Source organism: Argiope bruennichi, chromosome 7, assembly GCF_947563725.1.
Source record: "Argiope bruennichi chromosome 7, qqArgBrue1.1, whole genome shotgun sequence".
Classification (NCBI taxonomy): domain Eukaryota; kingdom Metazoa; phylum Arthropoda; class Arachnida; order Araneae; family Araneidae; genus Argiope; species Argiope bruennichi.
The window spans coordinates 4,639,972-4,664,036 of NC_079157.1; the positions used below are offsets into that span (position 1 = coordinate 4,639,972).

Consider the following 24,065-nt stretch of genomic DNA (forward strand, 5'->3'; position numbering starts at 1 on the left):
AAAAAAATATTCAAAATGAGTACTGTATTCTCTATGCATCAAACGAGTCATTTTATATAAGTAATTGAAAAAACAGTAGGCAAAATATTGGTCTCTTTAACCCTTACATAAAAAAATTTAATGAAATACATTTTTCAAACATTTTTTTTTAATCTATAATTTATGGTTCATAATAATGGCATCTTGAAATCATTTCATTCTAAAATTCAGTATCAAGTTACGCCACTGGAAGGAAAATGAAAATTTAATTAGTCTATTAAATGATATTAATTGCTAAAAATAGTAAAATAGTGGTTAATCACGGAGAACACTCGTGTATACCGAATTTCCAAACCCTCTTACTAATAAGCTAATGAAATCAATTATAAATAGCCGTCTGCACAAACATGAAACAAATTAAATAAGTGGTTAGAAGAATCATATGATAAAAATATCGTTTATTTCCTTCTGCAGACGGTGAAATCCAGTCTTTACAGTACGAGATTTAAAAAATAAAGAAAAAAGAATGGATCCAATTCTTGTAGTTCACCATGGCGAGCCTAGTGGTGGCGAGAGTGGACAGTGGCCTTCCAAGTCAGGATATATAATACGACACTGGCGCATGACGCGTTTCAAGAGCTCTGGTCCGAATTGGGTGGCCGTCTTGTCCACCACACTCTCCTTCTTGAGACAGCTGAAACCGCCAAACTCACAGATTCGGTAGTGGTGCAGAAGTGCTACCGTGTCAGGTGCGCTGATAGCTCTGCTGCCTGTTACAGGAAAGAACATGTCATTAGTCATCTGTATTGTCTTTATATGCTATGTGAATTGGGAAAAGAATTTTTTTTTAAGAAAGTTTTCTTTGTCTTTTATTATCATTATTTTGCGGAGGCTGGAGATGCTGCAGAGGTTAAAAGACGGTTACAGTGAAGTGTTGAAAATTCATTTTTTGACTCTAACCTCTAAAAGATTGTTTCTATCAGAAAAAAAATTAGGACAGAAGTTTTTCGTTAAGATGGGGAAATAATTTGTCCCGTAATTTTTGGATTGATCGAGGAAAATGTACAGAAATATTTTTGGCTTCGTATTAAGATAACTTTTGCCGTAAAGGGTCTTCTTTTAAGAAAAGTTCGCTAACGCCACTAGATCCAACTTGAATCGCAGTGTGACGGAACCAGAGGGAATGCTCTTCCATCAGGTTCTCTTATACTTTCACATACGCTTGCTGTGTTTGGGGGCTGTCGCAATCGACGCCCAGATAGGTAGATATCCGCTTGAAAGAAATTGGTCTGGGATTCAATTTAGATCTAAAATTCTTGCGAAAGAACTATGTTGCAGGCTCTCTTCATCTAGATCATTGCGTGTCTCTCTTACAATATGCACTTGCAAATGGATGGGAAGGCTTCCCACTGACAGATTTCATGTAAAACGTAATAGAAATCTTCACTTTCGATATAAATTTCTTTCACATAACTTTTTTTTTCGAGTTAGTTTGATTGTCCGTTGACTTCAATGTATACGCACGAAAATGTATTGAAGATCAATCATTTTAATGTTTATATAACATACAGAACTTTATTTCTCTAGTTTGGTAAACTTCAGAGTTTCCGTATTGAGATAAGCACCACAACTAAAATTTGCCTACAAAGTTTTTTTTTCTAGAAAAAAATAAAAAAATGGAGTGATTCACTGAAATCTGGTGGATGGATTCATTGATCATTTTAAATGTTGTCTGTATCATCATAGCTTGAATGAAGTTATAATCACAGAAGTTATAAATATAAACTGAAAGCTAGTTATTCTCAGTTTAGGATTTATGCTCAAACTATGAAACTCAATAAATATCAGTTATTTCATAGTGATACCTGGTCATGAGTTTAAAATTATTTTTCGATGTGTTCACTTTTAAATTAGTTCCTTGTAGAAAAGAACCATATGTTGCAACGCTTTTCATGACACGGCTTCAAGGAAATTTCTGCTCAATTTCACTGATCGCTTCGCTTAATTGTTTATATATCAGCAGGTATATGCAAAAAAATTCCAAAATCAATTTAATTATGTGAGAACATAATGTTGTTTTGGTTTTGGGTTATTGAAGCCTCAGAACGAACGGGCAGCGATGACTTTTGTGATGCTTCTGAGGCATCCATTTTTCGCTTTTAAGGGTTTAAAAAAAGATAAAGAAGGTTGTCTCATTTGTCGACTTATCGCCAATTAAAAGTTACAATCTGGTGCAAATGTCCTCCATATACCAATTCTCCTGTCTGGCAAATCAAGGGCAGGGTCGTAAGAAGTTATCATCCGAAGAAACACAGGAAAGAAAATGGGAATGAACGCGAAGAAGAGAGGAGAGTTTTCAATTTTTCTAGCTTGCAAAAAAAGTTTTGGAGCAAGAACGATTTTGAAATGAAAAAATAAACTATCGTTTTCTAAATATCGACGCCTGCGTAATCTGATAGACGCGTGATTGTTTAAAACTGGTTTCAACTGTTTATTCAAGAAAAAAAAAATTTAGCCTCGAGGAAAAAAAATGTAGAACTCCATTGACTCTGAGATGGTTAAAATCCATCGCGTTTTTAAATGTTGGTGAATCCGAAATATGAGTCATGGTGTTTTTCTTTTGGATTGATACCACGTAACCTAAAAAAAAATGTTATCACATGATAACTTGACATTTGCAATAGCAGATTACCCTTTTTTTTCCTTTTTTTAAAATTTGAATTTGCTTATTTTTGCGCGCGATGTTCTAAATACATCAATGATAAAGCAGTATTTATCTTAGAGTTCTCAATTTTCGAAAGAAACACAGCATGGAAATTGAACACTTTATTTTTTGCATTTTATTTTTTCTGTTTTCTTGCCAAAATCTATCATTTTTACTTATCTATCATTGCGCACGCGCATTAACAAAGCACATTCGTTCCATTCCATAATTTGTAAAGCAAGGATTGGATTGTTCCAAACACGGTACCTCCTTCCCTTTCAGCGATGGTAGAAGTGGAATTTTAAATGTCTGTCTGCTACTGAAAAGTTTTTTTGTACATGAAATACGAATATGAATAAAAAGAGAACAACAGTTATTGATAACTCAAAAATTTTGTAAAACATTGCTCCTTTATTTATTTAGTTATTCATTTTTTGATAGTTAATATGAAAATAACATATTTATGTATATAAATTATTTCCACTTCGTTTTTTGCTCGATCACTATTGAATATGTATTTATAAACGAAAAAAAGGATTACAAGAAGAAACAGTTTTTTTAAAAGTTACAAGAAAAAACAGAGAGCATTTATTTTTTTATTTTAATTAAAAGTTATCGATTTCTTTGTTAAAATGTACCAGCTTTAAGAAAAAAGTCTTTTCTGTTACTTTTATACTCCAGTAAATTAAACTATGCAAAATTAGGTGGGAAAGTAATTATATCGGGGGATATCACTGCACAATGCAGTGTAAGTACGGTTACAATGCCCCTGTAGCCACCGGTCATATTTCTTTTCATAAACACAATGTTTTTGGAGCTGTACACTTATTCCATCCTTCTAAAATAATTTTAAAAACAACAATTTGCTTTTTATAAATATAACATATTATAAATTTAAGAAAAATCGTTTTCTTTTTAAAAAAGAGATAAAATTTATTAAGTTTTCGTATTCAGATTTATTTCTATTTTTGCACTCTTTTACGTGGGTCACAAAATGCGGTACGAACACTTTCTCGGGTAAAGAGTAAAAAGAAAGAAAATTAACATGAGAAATATCAAAGTATAGGGGGAAAAATACATTAAAATAACTTTATTGCTTTAAGTTACACAGGCGACTATCCGAATTCGGTCCCTACATTTGTCTCTTCATATTTTGCCGGAAAAGAAAAGATGGGAGAAAATTTTGAAATTTCGTCTTTTTGCATCAAAATAAAAAGCTATTAATCGCAGTAAAAAAGTGTAAATAAGAAAGCTACAGATATGTAAAAGAGCTATCAAGTGAATTATCGAATTGTACGGTAACTTAATTAGGCCAGAAACAGATTTTAAAAGAATACAAATTTGGAAAATAATTTTTCTAATTTTTTTATTTGTTTATTTAATTGAAAACTGAGATACCATTTTCGTTTATGCTATATAGAAGAAAATAATTAATAAAAATTTTAAACTGTTATCTGCATTATTTCAAACTGTCATCTGTTTCGATTTCAACCAAAAATCAGGGTCGAAAAATGACTGTAAGAATGCTGTATCACTTAGAATTCGTGGACCAAAATCTCCTATTCTAAAAGCATCGATTTATGATTTCAAACTATATTATAATGATCGATTTTCCGAAAAAAGTTGTAAAAAATTAAAGTAAAAAAAACTTTGTGGTAATTGATTCACGAAGAACATTGAAAAGTAGTGTTTATGAGTGTAACATTCATGGAAAAATGTACTTATTTTACTTTTTCATTTTGAATCTTGACAATTATAATACTACTTTTAATCGTAAAACAATGCTTTTAAAATAGGAATTCTTTTTAGATCTAATTGTTAGAAAAATATTATTGTCATTTATCGACGATCCTTATTCTTTTTTTGGCTAAATCGAAATCTAATTTAAAATTTAAATTTAAAAAATAATATGAAGATGGAAGAATAAAATTTAATATCTAATCACGCTACGTTGTTTGAGACTACAATTCGAATCTTCTTTAATTTTGCTTCCCTTAAAATTAAATATGCTTTAAACCAAAAAAAAAAAATGTTTAAATATGGAAGAAACAGAAATATTTATCGCATTTAAAGTGAAGGAATAGTATATAGAAATTGTATACGTATTCAACTTATGCTAAAGCTTTCTTAATAGTACTTAGTGATAGCAGAATATTTTTATGACACCTCAAGGTTCTTAAGAAGATAAGTCAACCTTCTAACTCTCCGACCCGCCCTAAGGCACACGGATTTAAACCATAGAACTGAATGACCGGACCGCCGCAACAGCAATTGGCGGGAACTGTGGTTGAGTCCTAAGGGCCGTCACCGGCCACGGTACAACCCTCCCCGAGGGTCTTCTTAAGAAGATAAAAATAAAATGCTCGAATAGGGGTAGGTAGGTATCAGCGGTGTCTTACCTGAGGTGTGTCTCCATACAACGTGGTTTCCTACTTCCACAATTCTTTCTGGCACCACTATATACTTGGATCGGCTCCCGATCTTCATTGCCGAAGACAGTCGCCTCGTTTTGTACTGGGTGATGAGGTAAGGCACCCATTGCGGAGGTTTCTCTGGTTCTACTCCGTACACGGTTGTATCGTTCTCCCAGTACAGGTAGAAGAAGACATTCTTGAAGACAAAGCTGCCTGGCTGTCCCCTTATGTGTTTATTGTCTTCCTCCAACTGATGGAGCATGTCCAAGTAACTCTCGTGCTCCCTGGGGACGATGTATTCATCGAAATCCAACAGAATGACGTAATGGAATAAATACATTGTTCGGAAAACACAATCATTCAATGATGAAAAGATCGCTTCGGTTCTAATTTCTTTCTGGGACATTATTGGAAGACTCCAAGGTAGAACAGTCACAACGTTCTGCTTGATGTAGTACCTGAGTAATGTGTCCACAGATGGTCCAACAGTGTGATTGTAAAAAAAGAAATGTTCTACACCTAGAACACGATGGAATTCGATGAATTCCATCAACCATGTTGCTCTGTCATACGAATAATGTAGAGGTTTCACACAAACAGCAAGGTCCCCTCTGGGAGATGCTATATTTTCTTTGTTCTGATGAACCGGCAGCATTGCGGAGAAAGTAAAGTTGCGATTTAAGGATACTAAAACTTTTAAAGGTGGATTTGTGTTTTTAGGAACTTCACAAGACAAGAAGCAGGACGAGTATCTCAACTTCCAGTGCTCGTTCATGACTTTTCTGACTACTTTTGCATCAATAATCGTGCCATCTGCCATTTGCAACCTACAAAATACGGATGGTGGATTTTTAGTCACCATGATTGCTAAAATTCTTACGTTGTTTTCATGTTCGAATCTGTCATCCCAAAAGGCTGAATAAACTAAGAACTTGTGCTTATCTATGGGGCTGTTTGCTTGAATCCAATCATTTAGACTAGTAGCTATACGGCCTTGACCATTATTAAAGGAGGGTTTCTGACTTGTTGGAAACAACCTAGGATGGGCAAGAGCCCTCAAAACATCCCTGTTGGTAAGCTTCTTGGGAGTTATGTACTTCACCGCCCTTGAGCTTAATTTCAGCTTTGGATGCTTACCATGATATCGAATCTTGATGACTGGCAAGGGTTTTGGTGGTTTTATTGAAAGTTCATTATTATTTTCTTCGACCACTTCATCACTTTTTATTTTTTCAGCATAACTTATGGCATCCGCTTGGATCTGAGAGAGAATCTGTTGCTCTCTCGTTACCTGACGCTTGCTCACAGTTTTCTGTTTAAGCGTCGTTTTCACAACAGATTTTGTAAATCTTGCTGCCTGAAATTGGTCAAGTTTCGGAGCAGTGTCCTCTTGACTTGATTCGAATTCCTGAATCGTTACAAAGTAAAGAACAATGCCTATTATCACAAATGTAACGAGATTGTAAATCGAAAAAAATCGGCGGCATGTGGCTCCACACTTGAAACGAAATCCTCTGACTGCGCGCCGAACTTTTGACATTCCAAATTTTTTATTCTAAGAATTTATTTCATTTATGTAAATTATTAACCTATATATCACATTTTTGTTTAAATTGTTTCTGAGAAACTAAATTGTTTTTCAAGTAACTGGGCTGAAATACATTTCTCAGTTGTATTCTTTCGCCACCAGCATTCAAATGATCATCTTGAAGTTTTGATTTCAGCAAAAATTAAAATTCACATAAAAGAATATGCGCAGGAAAACGTTTCTTCCTGTTGAATTACCTTCATCAGTTCCATTATTTAATCTTTAATAAAATATTTATTTAGCCTTGAAATTATTTATACGTTATTTATTTATATAATAATTTTGATGCGTTTTAAGCATTTTTATTTTTAATCAACACAAATATGTGAATCAAATTGGAATTGAATATAAATTTCATTCTAAATGTTTCAAAAGTGGTTTCAGAGTCTTGACTGATCCTGGAAAGAAAAGAAAATAGTTTTTAAAATTGTTAATCGTTTGAACAAATATGTAAATATATATTCATCTATAGACTGTCCCAAAATGCGAAAAAGCGTTTATTTCCTTAACTATTTCAATTAACTATATATTAAGTGTTCGCATGTATTTTAATCAGCGATATCTATTGTTAAACATGCGAAGTATCTATATAAACGACAATGGTTTTGGGTTTCACCAATTTACTATTGGTATTAGTAAATTGGTGAAATTACTAATTCACCCAATGGTAAATTAGGTAAATTACGGTATTTCCCATTTGGTATTATTGAGCTATTCAGCGTATAAAGACTCCAATCATGGAACGATCCAAATTGCATTTTCGCCATTTATTGTTTTTTTTTTTGTTTGTTTGATTGATTGATTTGAAGAAATCTGGGGCGAAGCCCATCAGACACTTAGAAACTTTTGGTGTTGCTGTTCCGTCATATCCCAAATGTCAGTTTTGGTTTCAACGTTTTAAGAGTGGTGATTTGGATGTCAATGTCAAAAAACGGCCTGGAGGATAAAAAAAATTCGAAAAAAATCAGTTGCAAGATTTACTGAATTATTATTGTTAAAATGATGGAAAATATTTTGATTGATATATATTTACCAATTTTTCTCAATAAATACCTTTTTCAAGTAAAAAAAAATATAAAAAACACAAAATAATTTCAATTGCTAAGTGTTATTAAATAAGATGCCTAAATGTATGAAAATAATTTGGTTTCCGTAGAGATTTCAAGATTTACAGTTTTATACAACTGGTATAACGAAAGAAGTTAGTTAGAAAAACACTTTTCTTATACTCTTTTATACAAACACAAAGTTTCATGCTCCTGTTTATAAAATTTGCTAAGATGTTAAAAGGCAAATTTATTAACTTAGAACCCGTTTACCATGCCTCAGATCAATATTTAAAAGAATCTTACATTGTGCATTTCTGGGATAATATTGAAAATATTATTAAAAGGACTGAATCAGAAAATAATAATGCTTTTATTAAGTTTCATTAAAAAAATTTTTAAGGATCAGATAATATATTAATTACAGTGTTCAAAAAACTTGTACAAAATTACTATTAATATATAAAATAACTATAGAAAGTTGCATAAATAAGGATAATTTATCCTCTTATAGATGAACAAATGTATATAAGGATATACATCTATTCATCTGTAGATGGAAATTTTTTTTAACAATATTTGCGTACTCGCGATCCACTTCAGCACTTGTGATATCAAGGTAAGCTTGTTTAAATCGCCTACAAAGATTGCTGCATCTTCGAGAGACATGTTATATTCAGAAGGAAGGAAGTAGCTTCTCTAATAGCGCATAAACTATATTATACAATAGTGTATGTTATTAAACAATATTTGAAATATTGAGTAACATTGTATTATATTAAATAATATCATATATTATTAAACAATAATGTACAATACTGTGCAATAGAATATGCTACAAGGGTTATAAATAGGAATCAAAAGGCGTCAAATCAAGTGGATCAAGTGACGGTAATTTAGGAGGCCTTTATAAGCCTATCCGCCAACAAAAAAAAATTCTCAACTATCGTCTTACAACTGAGATATGGTGAGAAGGAGCACTATCTATTTGCCACTCAATCTATAGAAGTATTGCGAAAATCCAATATTTCATCTAGAACTTACGGAAAGTATCCGTTACCATTCAGCATAGGATTAATAATGGTAAAATAAGACCGACCAAAGGGTATCTGAAAATAACACAACAGAGACTAAAAAATTTTGTTATTAATGATGAGCTTCTTGTATGAAGATGGATTCGGCAATCTGATTGCAATTTTTTAATGCTATGGGGATGCCGTTATTGCATTGAAGTATTCCCGGTATTGCCGTTTTTGGAATGTTGAATAAACTAATTGTTTATAAATGAAAATTTCAGTCATTTCAAAAAACAAGCCATATATCTGTTTGCTGTGTAACGATTCGTCCTCTCCGGGAAATAAGGATGTTTGCATTATATAATTTGCTATCGCTAAATAGTTCTGTTAATATACCCTTCCTAGAAGTGTATCGGAAATTCTTAGCAGTAAATGTAACTATTTCATGGGGCTAAATCATTAGTATTCTAAAACGTTTCTCTTTATTGAAATATGTCATTTCTTTTGGAAAGCTTAATATCACACACAAAATTATGAACAATGAATTGCATTTTATTTTTCGGCATTCTGGCACTTTTCTGATCATTTTAAATGTTTCATTTGATTTGATTCCCTTTTATATAAAGGTGCAATTGCAACTTTCGACCCATTAAAATGAATAAGAGTAGACGTGATGAGTAAATGGTTTTTAGTCGTGGTGACTGGATGATGTATTACTTGACAAATAATTGCGTATAACAGTTTTTCGTTATTGAATTTATTCGGATTTCTAAAATAAATGTTTGCATTTCCAATGTGTGATGAACGCCTGAACATTTTAAAATGTGTACATCTCTGTAAATTTCGCAAATAGAAGCCTGAAACGTTGAGTATGCATAGATAAATGTGAGAGAAATATTTTGTTATTCACAATTTGAAACTACAGCGGTGGCACAAAAATTTAATTTTTTAGCCTTTCATTGTGAGCCTGAATGAAAAACCATGTTTTTCATAAAATGAACAACGTTATTTAATGAAACGTGGTGTATTTTAAAGTATATTATTGACGAAATATTTAGGACATTAATACTTGTTCCTCTTTTTTGGAACACCCAAAATGCTTTCTAAAATTGTCAATTAAATATTTTATGTAATTATCTTTAAGTTTCTAACTTTGATGTCATAACTGTTATAGAAGACTTAAGCCATTCTTTGTATCGTCTTATGCATCTAACTTACTGTTAACTCCCGGAAATTTAAATTTTAAATTGAAATGGAAGAGTTTGCACTTCAATTAATATAAAAATATTTTTTGTTGAAATCAGGCATCTTTTTTTTTCAAATAATGTAAGAACAGAAATATTCGGCATTAAAGTTTTATATACACTAAAAGATAATTTTCATATTTTGGTTAATATCTCAAAGAATTATTCAGTAAAAATTTCTCTGATTCATTATAAAATTCAGTTTTTAGTTTTGCTCTCTGAAAAATTTCAGTGACATAAAAATAATATTTTATTTTACTTTGGTAAATAAATATATTTAAAAAAACTATGAAGTCTAAATTTTTAGTACTTAAGGAATCATATTCTGCGAAATAGACTTGCCACTCCAACTTTTAAATAAATAATTTTTAAAAAATTGCAATTAAACTTGATCGCATTAAGAAGTTTTGAATATCTCAATTTTAAAACAATCAGATTTTTCATAATCTAAAAGCAAGCAACCTTAGAGAAACTATGGCCATTAACTGACGTATCTTCTTTGAGATAATCGATGGAAATAGTAATATTCCAATTTGAATAATTCACTCAGTTTTAATGGCAACAGAATGGATCTTCTTTTTATTGTCTTTTATTGTCTTTAAAACTATTTGTCTTTGGCATCCAACTGACTCTCTGGAATATTGGTCATATTTAATTTTCTTTAATCAAATAGTTATAAATTCATGTTCATGATTCCGCTAAATTATCAGACATTAAAGCCTTGTTATTTTAATTGTCACTTAGATATGCTCTGTACAAGAATCTTTCTAGGGGAGATCCGTCCCATGACGTCACGGCGATATAAAAACTTAAATATCCGATTTATCTACCAAAAATGTAGTGGTATTATAAATTCCCTTTTTTATACGTGATGTAAGCTACACATTGCACGAACATCGCTCGATCGGATAGTTGTTAAACAATGAAACCGGTTACAATTCAGGGCAACAATGTTGTTGATTATTAAGTATAAAAAATGTTCATAATTGATAAAATTCAGAGAAAATTCACACAACTACTAAATTATGATTATTAAAAAGAAATTTTTTTAAAATTTTTGAAATGGAATAAAATTAATTTCTGAGTGATAATATCTTTGGAACTTATCGCAAAAAAGGCCAGAATTAGAATTTTGGTACATTTTTAATTAAGTAAAATTCTAATTAAAATTTCCCAAAAAATCTCTCGTAGATGCACATTCCTAATCTAAGTACACATGTGCTAAATTTGGTAGTTGTGGGTCAAACGGTCTGGCCTGTGATGTGCCAACACACGCACGCACGCGCGCACACATACACATTCATCTTCGTTAGGAGTATAGATTTCGATTATATATTTATGCTCTTTGAAGTCATCTATATTTATGAACACTTTTTCAGTGCATTTATCCATGTTTATTAAGTGGTTTGAAGTAATGGTTGAGTATTATAGATCACTCGTTGACGTCCAAATTCATCTAAAGACTAATTTTCTAAAAAATTATTTTAAATTATTTTGAAAATAATATTTTTAATATAATGACTGGTTATGATAACTAAGAAGTAAAATAAAGATTCCTAGAAAGTAAATCTTTTTTTTTTAATTTTATTTATTTATGCGAAAAATTATCGAATAATCAGTAAATGTAATTTCAAAAACTTTTTATAGTTATAAACTGAAAGATTTTCAAAATACAGTAAAGTGTCCAAAAAATAATAAAAAAATTCTTCTGAATTCCTTGCAATACCCCGAAAATAAATAAAAGCAACAAACACATTTATTAAAAAACTGAATACTAGATGGTATATTCCAGTTAAGGGAAGAAAAAAAAGAAGCTTTGGAATGAGAGTGGTTTAGACACGGTTCAGAAGAAGATGCTGAGAATTAATAGTTTAAGTGTGACTATGGTCACCAACTTTTCTAACATTTTCCCTCTTTTTTATCTTAGTTAAGTAAAGAGACATAAAAAAATATTTATTGAAATTCTATTAATCTTAAAGCAAATGAAACTCAATTTTGGCGTCAAGCCAAATTGAAATACATTTTATGCAGATAATTTATCAATCTGAAGCTTCTTAGTGTATGGAAGGATTTTGTATATAATCTCTGCATTCTTTTTTTATAAAATATTATATCCCATTATGTTATGTAAAAACAAAGTTAAGTCTAAAAATCTTGTAATGAATGTAAAAGAAATTAAAATTATACTATTTTTAAGAACTCATTTTTTGAAATTTAAAAATGTACACAATATACAGAAGTAAAAAATATATATTTGAATATACCAAAATTGATAAATTTCTCTTAAATGAATGAACATTAAAATTTGACGGGAAATTTCCATAAAATCTTTTTTTAAGTAATAAATCAATGAAGTCTATATCGTTAAAGATCATCATTTTAAAATACGTAAAAGAGTTTGTATCGCAATTTTTTTCAAGTCTTTTTTATTTAAAAAAATAATTTCATCTGATATTCGTTATATAAAATGATCTTAAATTATTTCAGAATGAAATGTATTGTTTAAATAACTACAATCATTTTACATTTAACATCCTTACCTCAAGAATTTCATGAGTTGCAATTCAGGATTATCTGAGATGTACTGTGGCATTGAAACATATTCACTCCACATTCTAAACGTGACGCTTCTGCGACGGTACAAGAATCCAGACACCCTACTGTGCATTTAGCAGGTGTCTCAAGGCAATATTTTAATTTCGTTCAAGCTGTTCTAACAGTTTTATCATCAGCATCGTTTCGTCCAGAAATATTCACCGTTCGATCTTCTATTGAATTTCTTTTCACAGTCTTTTACATCTCTATTCATGATTTTTGGAAACATTTTTGAACTAATCTTTTAAACCGGAGGAGTAATTACTCTTATTTGTACCTAAAACATAATAGTATTTAAGGAATAAACTTATGAATTTTGTTTAAGTTTGTTCATAAATAATTTCAGTCAAGTAAGAGCATTATTAACCCACATTTACGTGCCCTTCTATAGCATTTCACTGTCCTAATGGAATTTTTATTGTCTTCTCATTTCCTTGGTATTAAAAATTCTTAAGTTGACGCTTACGGAATTTTAAGCTTCTCTTCGCATGCATCTTGTAATTTATTTCTTGGAGGAGGGAGGAAACCGATAAAATTATCATCTGTAGAAGAAAGGCCAAAAAATTATTGACAAACAAAAGAAATAAGGAAAAAGCAATGCAAATAGAACTCCATGTTGGAATACATATTACGGTGGAAGGCGGCAGTTGTGATATTCATGTCTTCTCACAATAAAGATAAATGTGTGTGTATGTGTATGTATGAGAGAGAGAGAGAGAGAAAGAGAGTACAGTGTGTGTGTTTGTGTGTGTCTGAGAGAGTATGTTATATATTTTCGCGTCTGTTGGTGATCTGCCGATCAGGCTGTTTGATTTACAGCTGCCAGATTTCACACAGGAATTTTCCTATTGTTCTGTTCAGTAAATGGAAATTTGAATTTTGGATCAATTTCTTTGAAATGTTGACCAGAATTTTAATTTATTTAAGGATTAGACTAAATATTTTCATTTTTTCAAGAAAATTTTTGGAAATAATATTTTTTTAAAAATTACAGTTTAAAAATTTAAGAAATTTTTATTTTATTGATGCCGATTTAATAGTTGTGCTAATTTTCTTTGAATTTCGACAATTTTTTAAAATATTTTTTTCCTAATTCCCAATAATAGAACATTGTTGATTTAAAATTCAAACAGTTTTCATTGCATTCATTGAATATTGAATTTCTTACAGTGTTGAAAATTAAAGAAGTAGGAGTTTTGTTTAATATGTAATTTATACGACAAATAAAAAAGTGAAGTTACAAAATCGTAAAATTTAGAAGATAGAGGCACGAGATATTTGCGTTTTCTATAGCTCTATGATGTTGTAAGACTTTCTATATTATAAAAGTTCGTATATACAATAAACAGAACATAGCAGACAGGTAATTAAAACAATGGCTTTAATGTCATACAATCTGAGGGAAATATGAGCATGAAATTACATTTAAATTATTTATTTAAAATTAAATATAGCCAATATAAATGGTCGTCAGAGGCGACTTGGACTAAATATTTCTTACGAAAGCAAATGCAGTACTAGTTTTTAAAATGTAAATGTTTCGTCCAGAGAAAATATATTTGTTGAGAGGATTCTAAGCAAATGTTATGAAAGATAATTTCATTTAAAGAACTTATCAAACAATATTTTTACTACCCTTCTTCAAGCTGGAGGATAAGCAGGTCAGCAGTTAATTTATATTGGATAATAGACAGTATTTATTGATTCTAAGAGAAAAAGAAAATCCTCTTCACTTTCACAATAAACACACTCATAAGAAAAACAATTTGTTAAAAATCAAGAAAAAGAATATCTTCTTTGTCCTTGTTTCAAATTTTAAAAGGCGTTTAATTAATAATTTCCAACAATTCGAAAAAGCATAATGAAATTAAAGTGTTGGAGGCAGTCATTTTGGTTTCAACTCTATAATTTTTCGAAAAAAAAAACTGATTATTTAAAAAAAATGGTTCGAAATTTAGTGAATTAAATACTGAACATAAGTGCGTAAGAAAATTCTTTGAAAGATAATTGTTTGTTCTCTTCCATTGAGCTCTATTTCTTTTTCGCAAACATTAAAGAAAATTATATGGGATACTACTTATAAAAAATCACATAACACAAAATGTTAAATAAAAACATTTAAATTTGGTTAACAAACAAAATGTTAAACCAAATTTAAAATTCAGATTTTGAGGTCCATTTAGTTATTAATACAATTTACTAGTTTACAAAATGTTATGGGTATTAATGAGAGAGATTTGTCTGGAGATCACAGACACACATGCAGAAATGCTTTCTTTTTAATGCATAGATATCCTGGACATATAAGAAAAAAATTATTCTTTCTCAGCTTACACCAACAACAAAAAAAATTACTTCCATGTATATTTGATAACACAATAAAAATATATAGTTAGAAATAATGCAAAAAATATGTTTTAAAAACTGCTTGAATTCTGGAAGAATCTTCGAATACACGTAAACTGGTAGCATTAAAAAGAATTACTTAAATTTTAAACTGATGAAAATGATCAGTTTGTACAGTAATATTTTCTGGAATTATTGCAATTTTATTTTTGATCAATTAAATTTCTTAATTTTTTTAAAAAAAATTCCGCTTACAACGTATTATTACGTTTTCAAACATATTTGTGTGAAATTTGGTAGTTCTAAGTCATTGTTAGATCAAATTTAGTAAACAAGGTGCACACTGCCATCTTCCAAATTATATCCCTTTCTAATTTCGCAGTTCTAGATTAAATATATGTTACATACACAAGCATTCTTTTTATTGTTAGTAGAGATGTGCTTTTGTGAAATGTTTATCTTTTTCCTTTCTGAGCCCTTTGAGCATGTATAAGTGGTTTCCTCGGTATTACATTTTCTTTAATTTTATTCCATTATTTTCTCCTCCTCTCTTGAAAAATGTAAAAGAGAGGTAATACTGTATACTATTTTTGGAAAATTTCATTCCTTAAATATACAAATTCACAAATATAAAAATATGATTTCTAAGTTAGGAAATAATTGAAGAAAAAGAATCGTAACTAATATTATTTAAAAATTCAATGAAAAATATTCAACAGAATATTTTTACAATTTTTTTTCGAATCTTGAAAATAGACTTGCTTATTTCCTAAAAAACATGGATAAGTTAAAATTGAGCAAACTGAATTCTTCTAATAAATAACGAAATAAATTCTGTAAATGTTTTTTTTTTCTGAAATAGAATGAAATGGAATGAAAATAGAATGAAATAGTTATCAAAACCATCATGATTTTATGATTTATTTTAAATTATGTTTCTTTTTTTTTTTTTTTTTCGTTTTAGAGATTTTCAGAATTATTCATTCTTAAAATTTGAAACAATGTATTTAATTGTTGTGACGAAGTTCAAACATTTTTGTACAAATTATTTACAAAAATAAAAAAAATGAAAAGAAAATAAATAAAACATGCATTAAAACAGATGTCAAATTGCGTGTTGCGTAAATTTCATTGTTAGAAACTGAAGTAATATTTAATATTCTAGTTGATTTTAATTTCTCTTTTACTGTATAAATTTTTCTCAGTCAACAAAGTTAACTGAAACAATTAGTATATTAGAATATATACCTTAAAAGTTAAAAAAATATCCTTGGTAATCGTTAATTGTTTTTATCGATTTGTTTGAAATCAACTAATATGCTGCTAATTTAAAATGTTCGGCACCATTTTAAAGCCGAAAGCAAATGCATATTTTGCATAAGATAAATAAAGTGAAGTGAAAATATTAATGTCAACAATCCGCATTGTGACAATGTTAGATTATATGGAGATGTTATGTACTATACCTCCATTAGAAATATCCATATAGCAAATAATAAATAATTTTTGTGCGAGGCTACCATAATATCTCGGATTAAATGTATGTTACACTTTGAGCTTTAAAATTTGTTAAAGGAATTATGAATATTTGAATAAGCATAAAAATTCAAACCAATTTAAACATGCAAAGGTGCGTTTTACAATACATAAAAATACATTTATTTTTAATCCTTTGTGAAATGTTTAATGGAGACAATCTGCTCTATCAAATTTCGTATGTGAGTTTAAATATTAATAATGACCAGATTCTTTTATTTTAAAATCCTCTAATTCAAAATCTTCTCGTGTTGATCATAAATCTATTGAAAGAATTGAAAATTATGTATTTATTATATAATCTTTTTTACGATTTTGCTTAATATATCATGATTTCACCTAATGATAATTTCTCTTAATATCTTATGAGTTTCTACAAGTAACGTTTTATGTGATCATTAATAAAAAAATATCATTCATATTGCGACTATTTATAGTAGAATTTGTATGAACAAGGCCATAAAATAAACATTTTTCTTTGAAATATGATTATTTTTTTAAAAATATTCTATTGTGAATATTTTTTATTCTAAACTTACAAAACTTACAGTGCTGAACAAGAGTCATCAGATGATAAGAAAGACAGAAAATCTTACCAACCTCTTATATAACATACGCACGTTACGATAAATCACATTATATGTTTAAAATAGTAATTTTAAAAATTTGATAAATGGGAATTAAATCGTGATAATATTAACGACTACATTATCAGCGCATTATGTTATACTCAAAAAACGATGGCTGCATGAAAACAACGAATTCGTTGGGCAAAACATAGTAGTAGAAAGATACTTCAATGTGCAGCCGACCACCGAGAAAGATACTTTAATGTGCAAGATTAGTAATGTGCAGCCGACCACCCTCCAATCACTAAACTGTGCAGTATCTAGAGGATTTATGCGACCAACCGTTGTCTTAATTACTATTCAATTAAGCCACTGGCCAATTTCTCAAACTCAGTGTCCTCTTAAGGGATGCCTTACCCCTACCTCAACTGTAAGAACACATTGTGTTCCAAACAGACCCATGCTCTAAGGACATGGATCATCATTCTCTGTTAGAACATACAAGTAGGATTCTACACAATCCAAAGATGGGACTGACGGGTATTTAAATTCTTAAATAGTTACAATGCCTATTTGGCAATACATGTTTCATTTTGGCGAAAACGCTTTTGTCAAATTACTTAGATATTTAAACGCTAAACATAACTCAATCAATGAAGCAAGACTTATTGCTACTCGTCTACATAAATACTTGCCACTGGTCGATTTATTGACAAAACTGTTGCTATATCACGAATTCCTTTCTTCTCGTCTTAAACATGCCTCTGCAAATGATTGCAAGACAATTCTCATTGAAAGTTTCCCTTACAATGACTATCAATCTCGGATCAATGCTTCAAATAAGCATCTATTGTATTCACTCACGAACAATGTTTCATAGTTTTTTAAAATTGAGCAAATCCAACATTATCTTCATATTTATTACTGAAAATGATCTAAAAAATTCAGGATAATGCAATATGGTATTAATTGTTGCATGCAAAAAGCAGGTGTGGCCCCCTTAAGTACTCTCAGATAAAGATGTTGTATTTCTCAATCCCCATAAAATTGTAGAATTGTAAGATTGAAGAATTTTCACTTTTAGGATATGTCCCCCTCCCCGCCCAGATCTGCAAAATACATTGGTGCCTTTTTTTCGATTTAAATAATACCTTTCGATTTTTAATTTAAAAGCACAAACGATCTACATGAATGAAATTTGGTATGCGGTTTTTTTCCCATCGAATTTGCAAGTTTCTATCAAAATAGAAAGGAATCTATCTTCGAGAAGACTACTTATTTTTCCGCTCCTTCCATGGGAAAGCCATAGCTCAAAAATGCAAACAATTAAGTGAATGAAATTTAGCATTAAAAATGTTGATCTGTGTAAAAGTTTGGATCAAAATCGATTCTCAATCGATCTGCATATTTAAAAGCGTAGGAATGTGATAATTCAAAAAGGCAAATGAAATTTTGTAAGCATCATTATAATAGTGAATGAGTATTGAACTTTGGACTTAATCTGTGGAATGGCAAATATTCAAGAGTTTCTCTTCACGGAGAACCTACCTTGCGATATTGTCTAAGTCAAAGCTCATAACATTTCCACTCATTGCTAATGTTAAATCCAAATGAAAAAGTTATTGAAATTCATTTACCACACATTAAAAAAATCGCTTGTTCAATTCTTTTAATGAAAAATTCATTGAATGATGTTAATCTTCTTCTCCTTTAATATTTCTGTGACCTTATTAACGATTCATGTATATTTCAGAGAAGAATTTTATTTATTTATTTATTGCTTACTGTTGAGCTCGTTACAATTGTGGAAAAAAATATAAACTCTTCGTATTCTCTCTCCCTTAAATTTATATATATTGCGCACACAAATAGTTTTCTTTTGTAGACATAATTACATTTTAATAGCATACCAATTGTAATTTTCATATTTAACTACGAAAAAAAAAAATAATTGCAATTGTTATTCAATTTTAGTGTAAAAATGCGAATTTCAGAGAACTTCTTTTAGGACACCGTTTCGTTAGAAGTTTGTCGATTTTGAGGGTAAATTTAATTAAATATTTTCAGAATCAAAATGAATTTACATTTTCCAAAGTCTATAATGTAAAAAGTTTAATTATTTAAATATAAATAATGCCAACTTCTGTATCAATTTTTAAAGATTTAAAGCCAGAAAAGGAATTTTTAGATTTTCTTATATGGGATAAGTTTTTAATCTGAATTGGGAAAAATGGATGCACCTATTAAAGAAGAAAAATTACAAAGCGAAAAGTGCAGTTCATGCAATCATTTCAATGGCAATTACCTATAAAAATGAACGTGTGGCTTTCTTTGATAAAATTATTTCAGCGAATATAAGCATTCGTTTGCTAAACTAATGCAAATATAGATTTAAAGGGACAATGTTTCACATTCTGATCAATTTATAGTGTATACTTCTCAGTTTTTTTATGCATCGAATTGATTTCAAGAGATATGAAATATTTTTCAGCTTTTCCAAGCCGTTTAATAGGTGCAACTTTTTATATGAAGAAATTCCTTTTATAGAACTGTTAATATATTTCATTTCAACAATTGATCTGACTGTTTGAAAAATACAGTATTTTAGGTGAAAATAATCTTGATTTTATTTTGAACTAACTGGCACCCGGTGCGTTGCTGCCACAGAAGAAATAATTTTGAAAATATCATATGAAATTTGAAATAGCTATCTAGTTTAATTCGGAATGATAGAAAGAATGGCATTTATTTCCTTACCGGCAATGAATATGTTCATGGAAATTGAATGATATATAAAGAAAAAGTATAAATAATATTTATTCTTTTTTTTATTTTACATATAATAATTGTATTATACCTATAACCCTCACATAAGTATAAGCAATAGGTTGGCAAAATTTTATCGCAATCGGGTGAACGGTACAGCAGCGCATAAAACACGACTAAACAAAAATTCATTTTGATATATTAGATAAACTCATATTTTTGTCCTTTTTAAAATTCTAAATAAATTTATTAATAAATTACTTCAATAATTTCCTAATTTTATTTCTACCATGAAAAAAATAATTTTCTTGGAAAATTTCACATAATAACTTTTAACCTTCATGTTGTTACTTTAATTAAAAATCAACAAACATTTTGAAATTCATTCGTTATTTAGTTTTCTATGTTCTTTGCACCTGTTTATATACAGCTACCTAATATCTATTTAAAAATTTAAAAAGAAAATATGAGCAATGTAGGAGAAATATTGTTCTTCGAAATAAAAGAATAAAAAATTTTATTCAAAAAAATTATGAAATAGAAATATTTAATTTATATTAAAAGTTATTTAAATTGTCTCAAAATAAAAAGAAAAATAAATGGTCATCGAAATTTAATTCCTTCAAGTGCGCATTTGATTAAAAATAAGAAAGAAGAATAGAATCAAATTTCTTCACCTTAACTGAAAACTCCCGACTCTTTCCAGAAATGGAAACTGGCGTTACTTGCTCAGCCTGACGATTAGGAATAAGCTTAATCGAAAAAGAAGCGAACGGAAGCGAGTGAAGCGTCAAAGTTTTACCACCATCGTTACCATGGAGACGTTACATATTCTTCTCTCTTTTTCACGGGCAGTTCTACGAAATAATTAACGAAGGTCTACTGTATGAATTTTACAGGCTGGTATTTATTGAGAGAAAAAACAACAGAAAGGTGTCCGTAATTTATAATGTTTCGACCCAGTAGTATAAAAAAAAAATCGCTTTTACAGTTATTGTGTCACGCCACAGAACAAAACATGGATACCAGGGTATTATTTTGTACCATTATCTGAAGTAATTAACGAAAGAAAACGTTTCTGTCAGGAAAAGGAAACATCACCCTTTTTTTTCCATTACATGAAATCTGAATTTCAGGTGCTATTATTTTCTTTTTCTCACCATCTGTTGAGACCTTGTTTAGCTATTATTAGAATACAGTTTAATGCCAATGACACAAATATTTTGGAGTATTCTTCTTCCTCTAAATCGCAAAATAAGAAAACTTCTGCAATGCGAACTAAATATCTTCTAACTTGCTCTGAAAATTTCCCACGAATACTAATGAAAATAATTAGAACTGTATCTGTATGTAAATTTAATTAAGAAAAAGTAGCAACAATATCTTCACAGCATAAATCGATGCCGAAAAATGTTTCTTAAATCCTGTAGAATTCGGAAAGTCGTATACAAAAATGTAATTCAATCTAAAAAATTTTACGAACTTTAATTAATTGATGATGATGATGTCGTGTCCGCGTTACCGCGGAAAGGGGGAGCAGTAGCTTCTGAGGGTAAAGACCCCGGAGCAACCGAGGGCAGAAGTCTAACATCTAGTTCTTATGAAGATGGCACTCACACACATTCGCTTGCACAACCTCTTTTTACAGGGGGGCACATTCACACACCTCACAGATAGAACACAGATCGAACCCAGGACATGAGGAAGACGCGCTACCCCTATGCCAGGACGCCGGCAATTTAATTAATTGATTAAAATTAATGAAATTAAATTTTATTATTGCTGTTATGCTGAACTTTGATAAACAATTCATTTTATTTATTTGTTTTCATTTTTATCCCCGGTGTTTATATACTATGAAATTCTGAAAGGGATTCTTTCACAAGTGTCGATTTAGTTAAGGGGACTATAGGTATCTTTTAAAAGCATTTGCAAACCTTGACAGATTTTTATCCCTTCACTCGGAATGGAGGAACTTGCCGATTTCAGCGCTTTTACAGAACTCGTGTAGCCTTAATTAAATAAAAAAGGCGGAGTTGGATCAGGACAAAAGAGAACAGTTTAGAATTAAGTTAATATGGGTTAAATTAAGACAAATCTTTGGAAATTATTTAGGATTTTAAATATTATTGTCAACAGCTTCAAGCCATGATTATTGGAGATTCCCCTCTAAAAATATAAAAGCAAAAAAGAGTATGCAAAAAAAAAAAAAAAAAAATGCTGTTAGTTTAACAGCTGAAAAGAGAACTCCCCATTTCGGCAATGAATTGGGGCTAGAACAGAAACAAAAGAATTGTTATGCAGCAATTTAAGATATTTATATTTTTAAGGAAGAATGTTTTTTTTTTCCTCTGCTTTAAATGATTCCAATTAGAAAAAATAGGAAACATGATTCGCTAAAGATCTTCACCAATTCTCACGACGTCATGTCACAAGAAACATCGCTATAAGTTAGATTCTAATAAGAAATCTACTCAAAATCAACTAAAAAAACTCGCACAATGCAAAAAATGAGCTAGAGTCGTCTGCAATAATGTATTGGAATCAAATGAGTTAATGAATATAAAAATAAATAATTAAATCATGAACATTATTTTCAAAAGATAGTCCTTTCTTATTCAAGAAATCTGTCACTATATGTTGACAATATTTGGCAATTCGATGAGAGTTATCTTTTTCTTTTTTGTTGTAATGTTAAAAATAAGTTTTACAACAACATATTTGAGACTAAATTTAATTTCCCTTTTTCCCATACGACTTATTTTGCTTGAATTGGCTTATATCTCCCCATTTTGCCAGAAATTGGATGATGATGTAAAATGATTAATACAAATTCCTAATAGTTGATTACCAAGAATTTTAATAAAACGTTTAGTCTATGACTCGGGAAAACTGTTTCAGTATATTTTTATTCAATGTGATCAGTTTATTTTAATTTATTGTGATATTTATGCTTTCTATTTTTTTATATTTTTGTGAGAGATTTTAGCGTGCCTTTTTTAATATTCAACTGTTTTATGTGCAATTATAAAACAATTTATTAGAATTAAAAACATGTTGTAGCTGCCAAACATACATGTTTTCAAGAGAGTACTCGTGAAATTCGGCATTACATTTGATGCGATTAAGAATTATAATAATTAACGTTACTAATAATTAATTAAGGTTAATATTAATTCGACATAGAAAATTCCATTTGAAATTTACTATTTTGAGCATAAATAAACGCGTGTTTCTGGAAGCATCTCGTTAAAATGTTTATAAAAAGGGAGGGAAAAAAAACTAAATAAAGCATCAGAAATGAAGAAATAACTGTTTTTTTTTTATGTTTTTTATGAACCGTTTTAAAAATAATGTTCATCTGAAATTTTTATGGGCTACTCTTATAGAAGTGAAACAATGTTGCAAGTAACACAAAGAATTTTTCGCTAATTTCATAAAAATGGCTTTAAAATGATAAATGCTTGATATATGAAGTTGTATGATAAACCTATAATTAATTGTTTTTCAAATGGTTCTATCGGAATCTTTCAAATAAATTTATACAAAGTAAATTTTTTAATACTAAAGATATATAAAAATTTCCAAATCTCTAAAGATCTCGAATATATAGTAACTAAATGCGCTGTCAGAGTTACAGAGAAATGACTATCCACCAAAATATATAATTTATTTGCATCATGATTTTGTTGTTTTAGATTAAAATTTTTTTATTAAAAATGTATCCTTGTTTGAGTTTTTCATTTGCTTTGCAGCTTAGTTATGAAAAGTCAGATTATGTTATTTAAATTTTAATCAATTTTTCAACATCAATTTTATAAGACAAGAAACTGAAGGCTTTTAATTCACCAGCATGCTTCGCAGTGATTTCCCATTAGGCATTTTTCGATCACCAAAAATTAGATTCTTAATTAATCATCTAAAAATCTAAAGAAAATCGAGTATTTCTCAATACGAAAAATTAAAAAAATTAGAAAATATATTTTTTTAATTTATAACTTTAAAAAAAGTAGAAGAAATGAAAAATATTATAAACATATCATAAAAGATATTAAAAAAATTTCAATTTTTAAAAATAAATAGCCCCTGGTGAAACAGGAATCTAGAAATTACATTTAAGGGATTTCGGAACAGTGATAGTTTAATGAATTTAGATATTTTAATCAGAGATTAATCAGAAGCAACCAAATAAGAACGACAGAACAATTTGAAGAAACTGTCGCCATATGCTTGCTCACTTCGGGGTTGATTCTAGTTTAGAG

General features: G+C 29.6%; 1 protein-coding gene across 2 annotated transcripts in view; it reads right to left on the reverse strand.

The window, feature by feature from the left end:
* Window positions 1–420: 420 nt before the first annotated feature.
* LOC129974872 (beta-1,4-galactosyltransferase galt-1-like) overlaps window positions 421–24,065 on the reverse strand; it is a 43,297-nt gene continuing 19,652 nt past the window's right edge. The window contains exons 1-3 of one of the 2 annotated variants that reach the window (XM_056087639.1): window positions 12,532–12,643; window positions 5,083–7,083; window positions 421–749 (exon numbers count right to left, since the gene is read on the reverse strand). In XM_056087639.1, coding sequence (XP_055943614.1) covers window positions 526–749; window positions 5,083–6,637 — 1,779 coding nt within the window. In that variant the 5' untranslated portion in view covers window positions 6,638–7,083; window positions 12,532–12,643 and the 3' untranslated portion in view covers window positions 421–525. Of the gene's footprint in view, window positions 750–5,082; window positions 7,084–12,531; window positions 12,644–24,065 lie in introns of those variants that run through there. The other variant, XM_056087640.1, reaches the window with a different exon arrangement.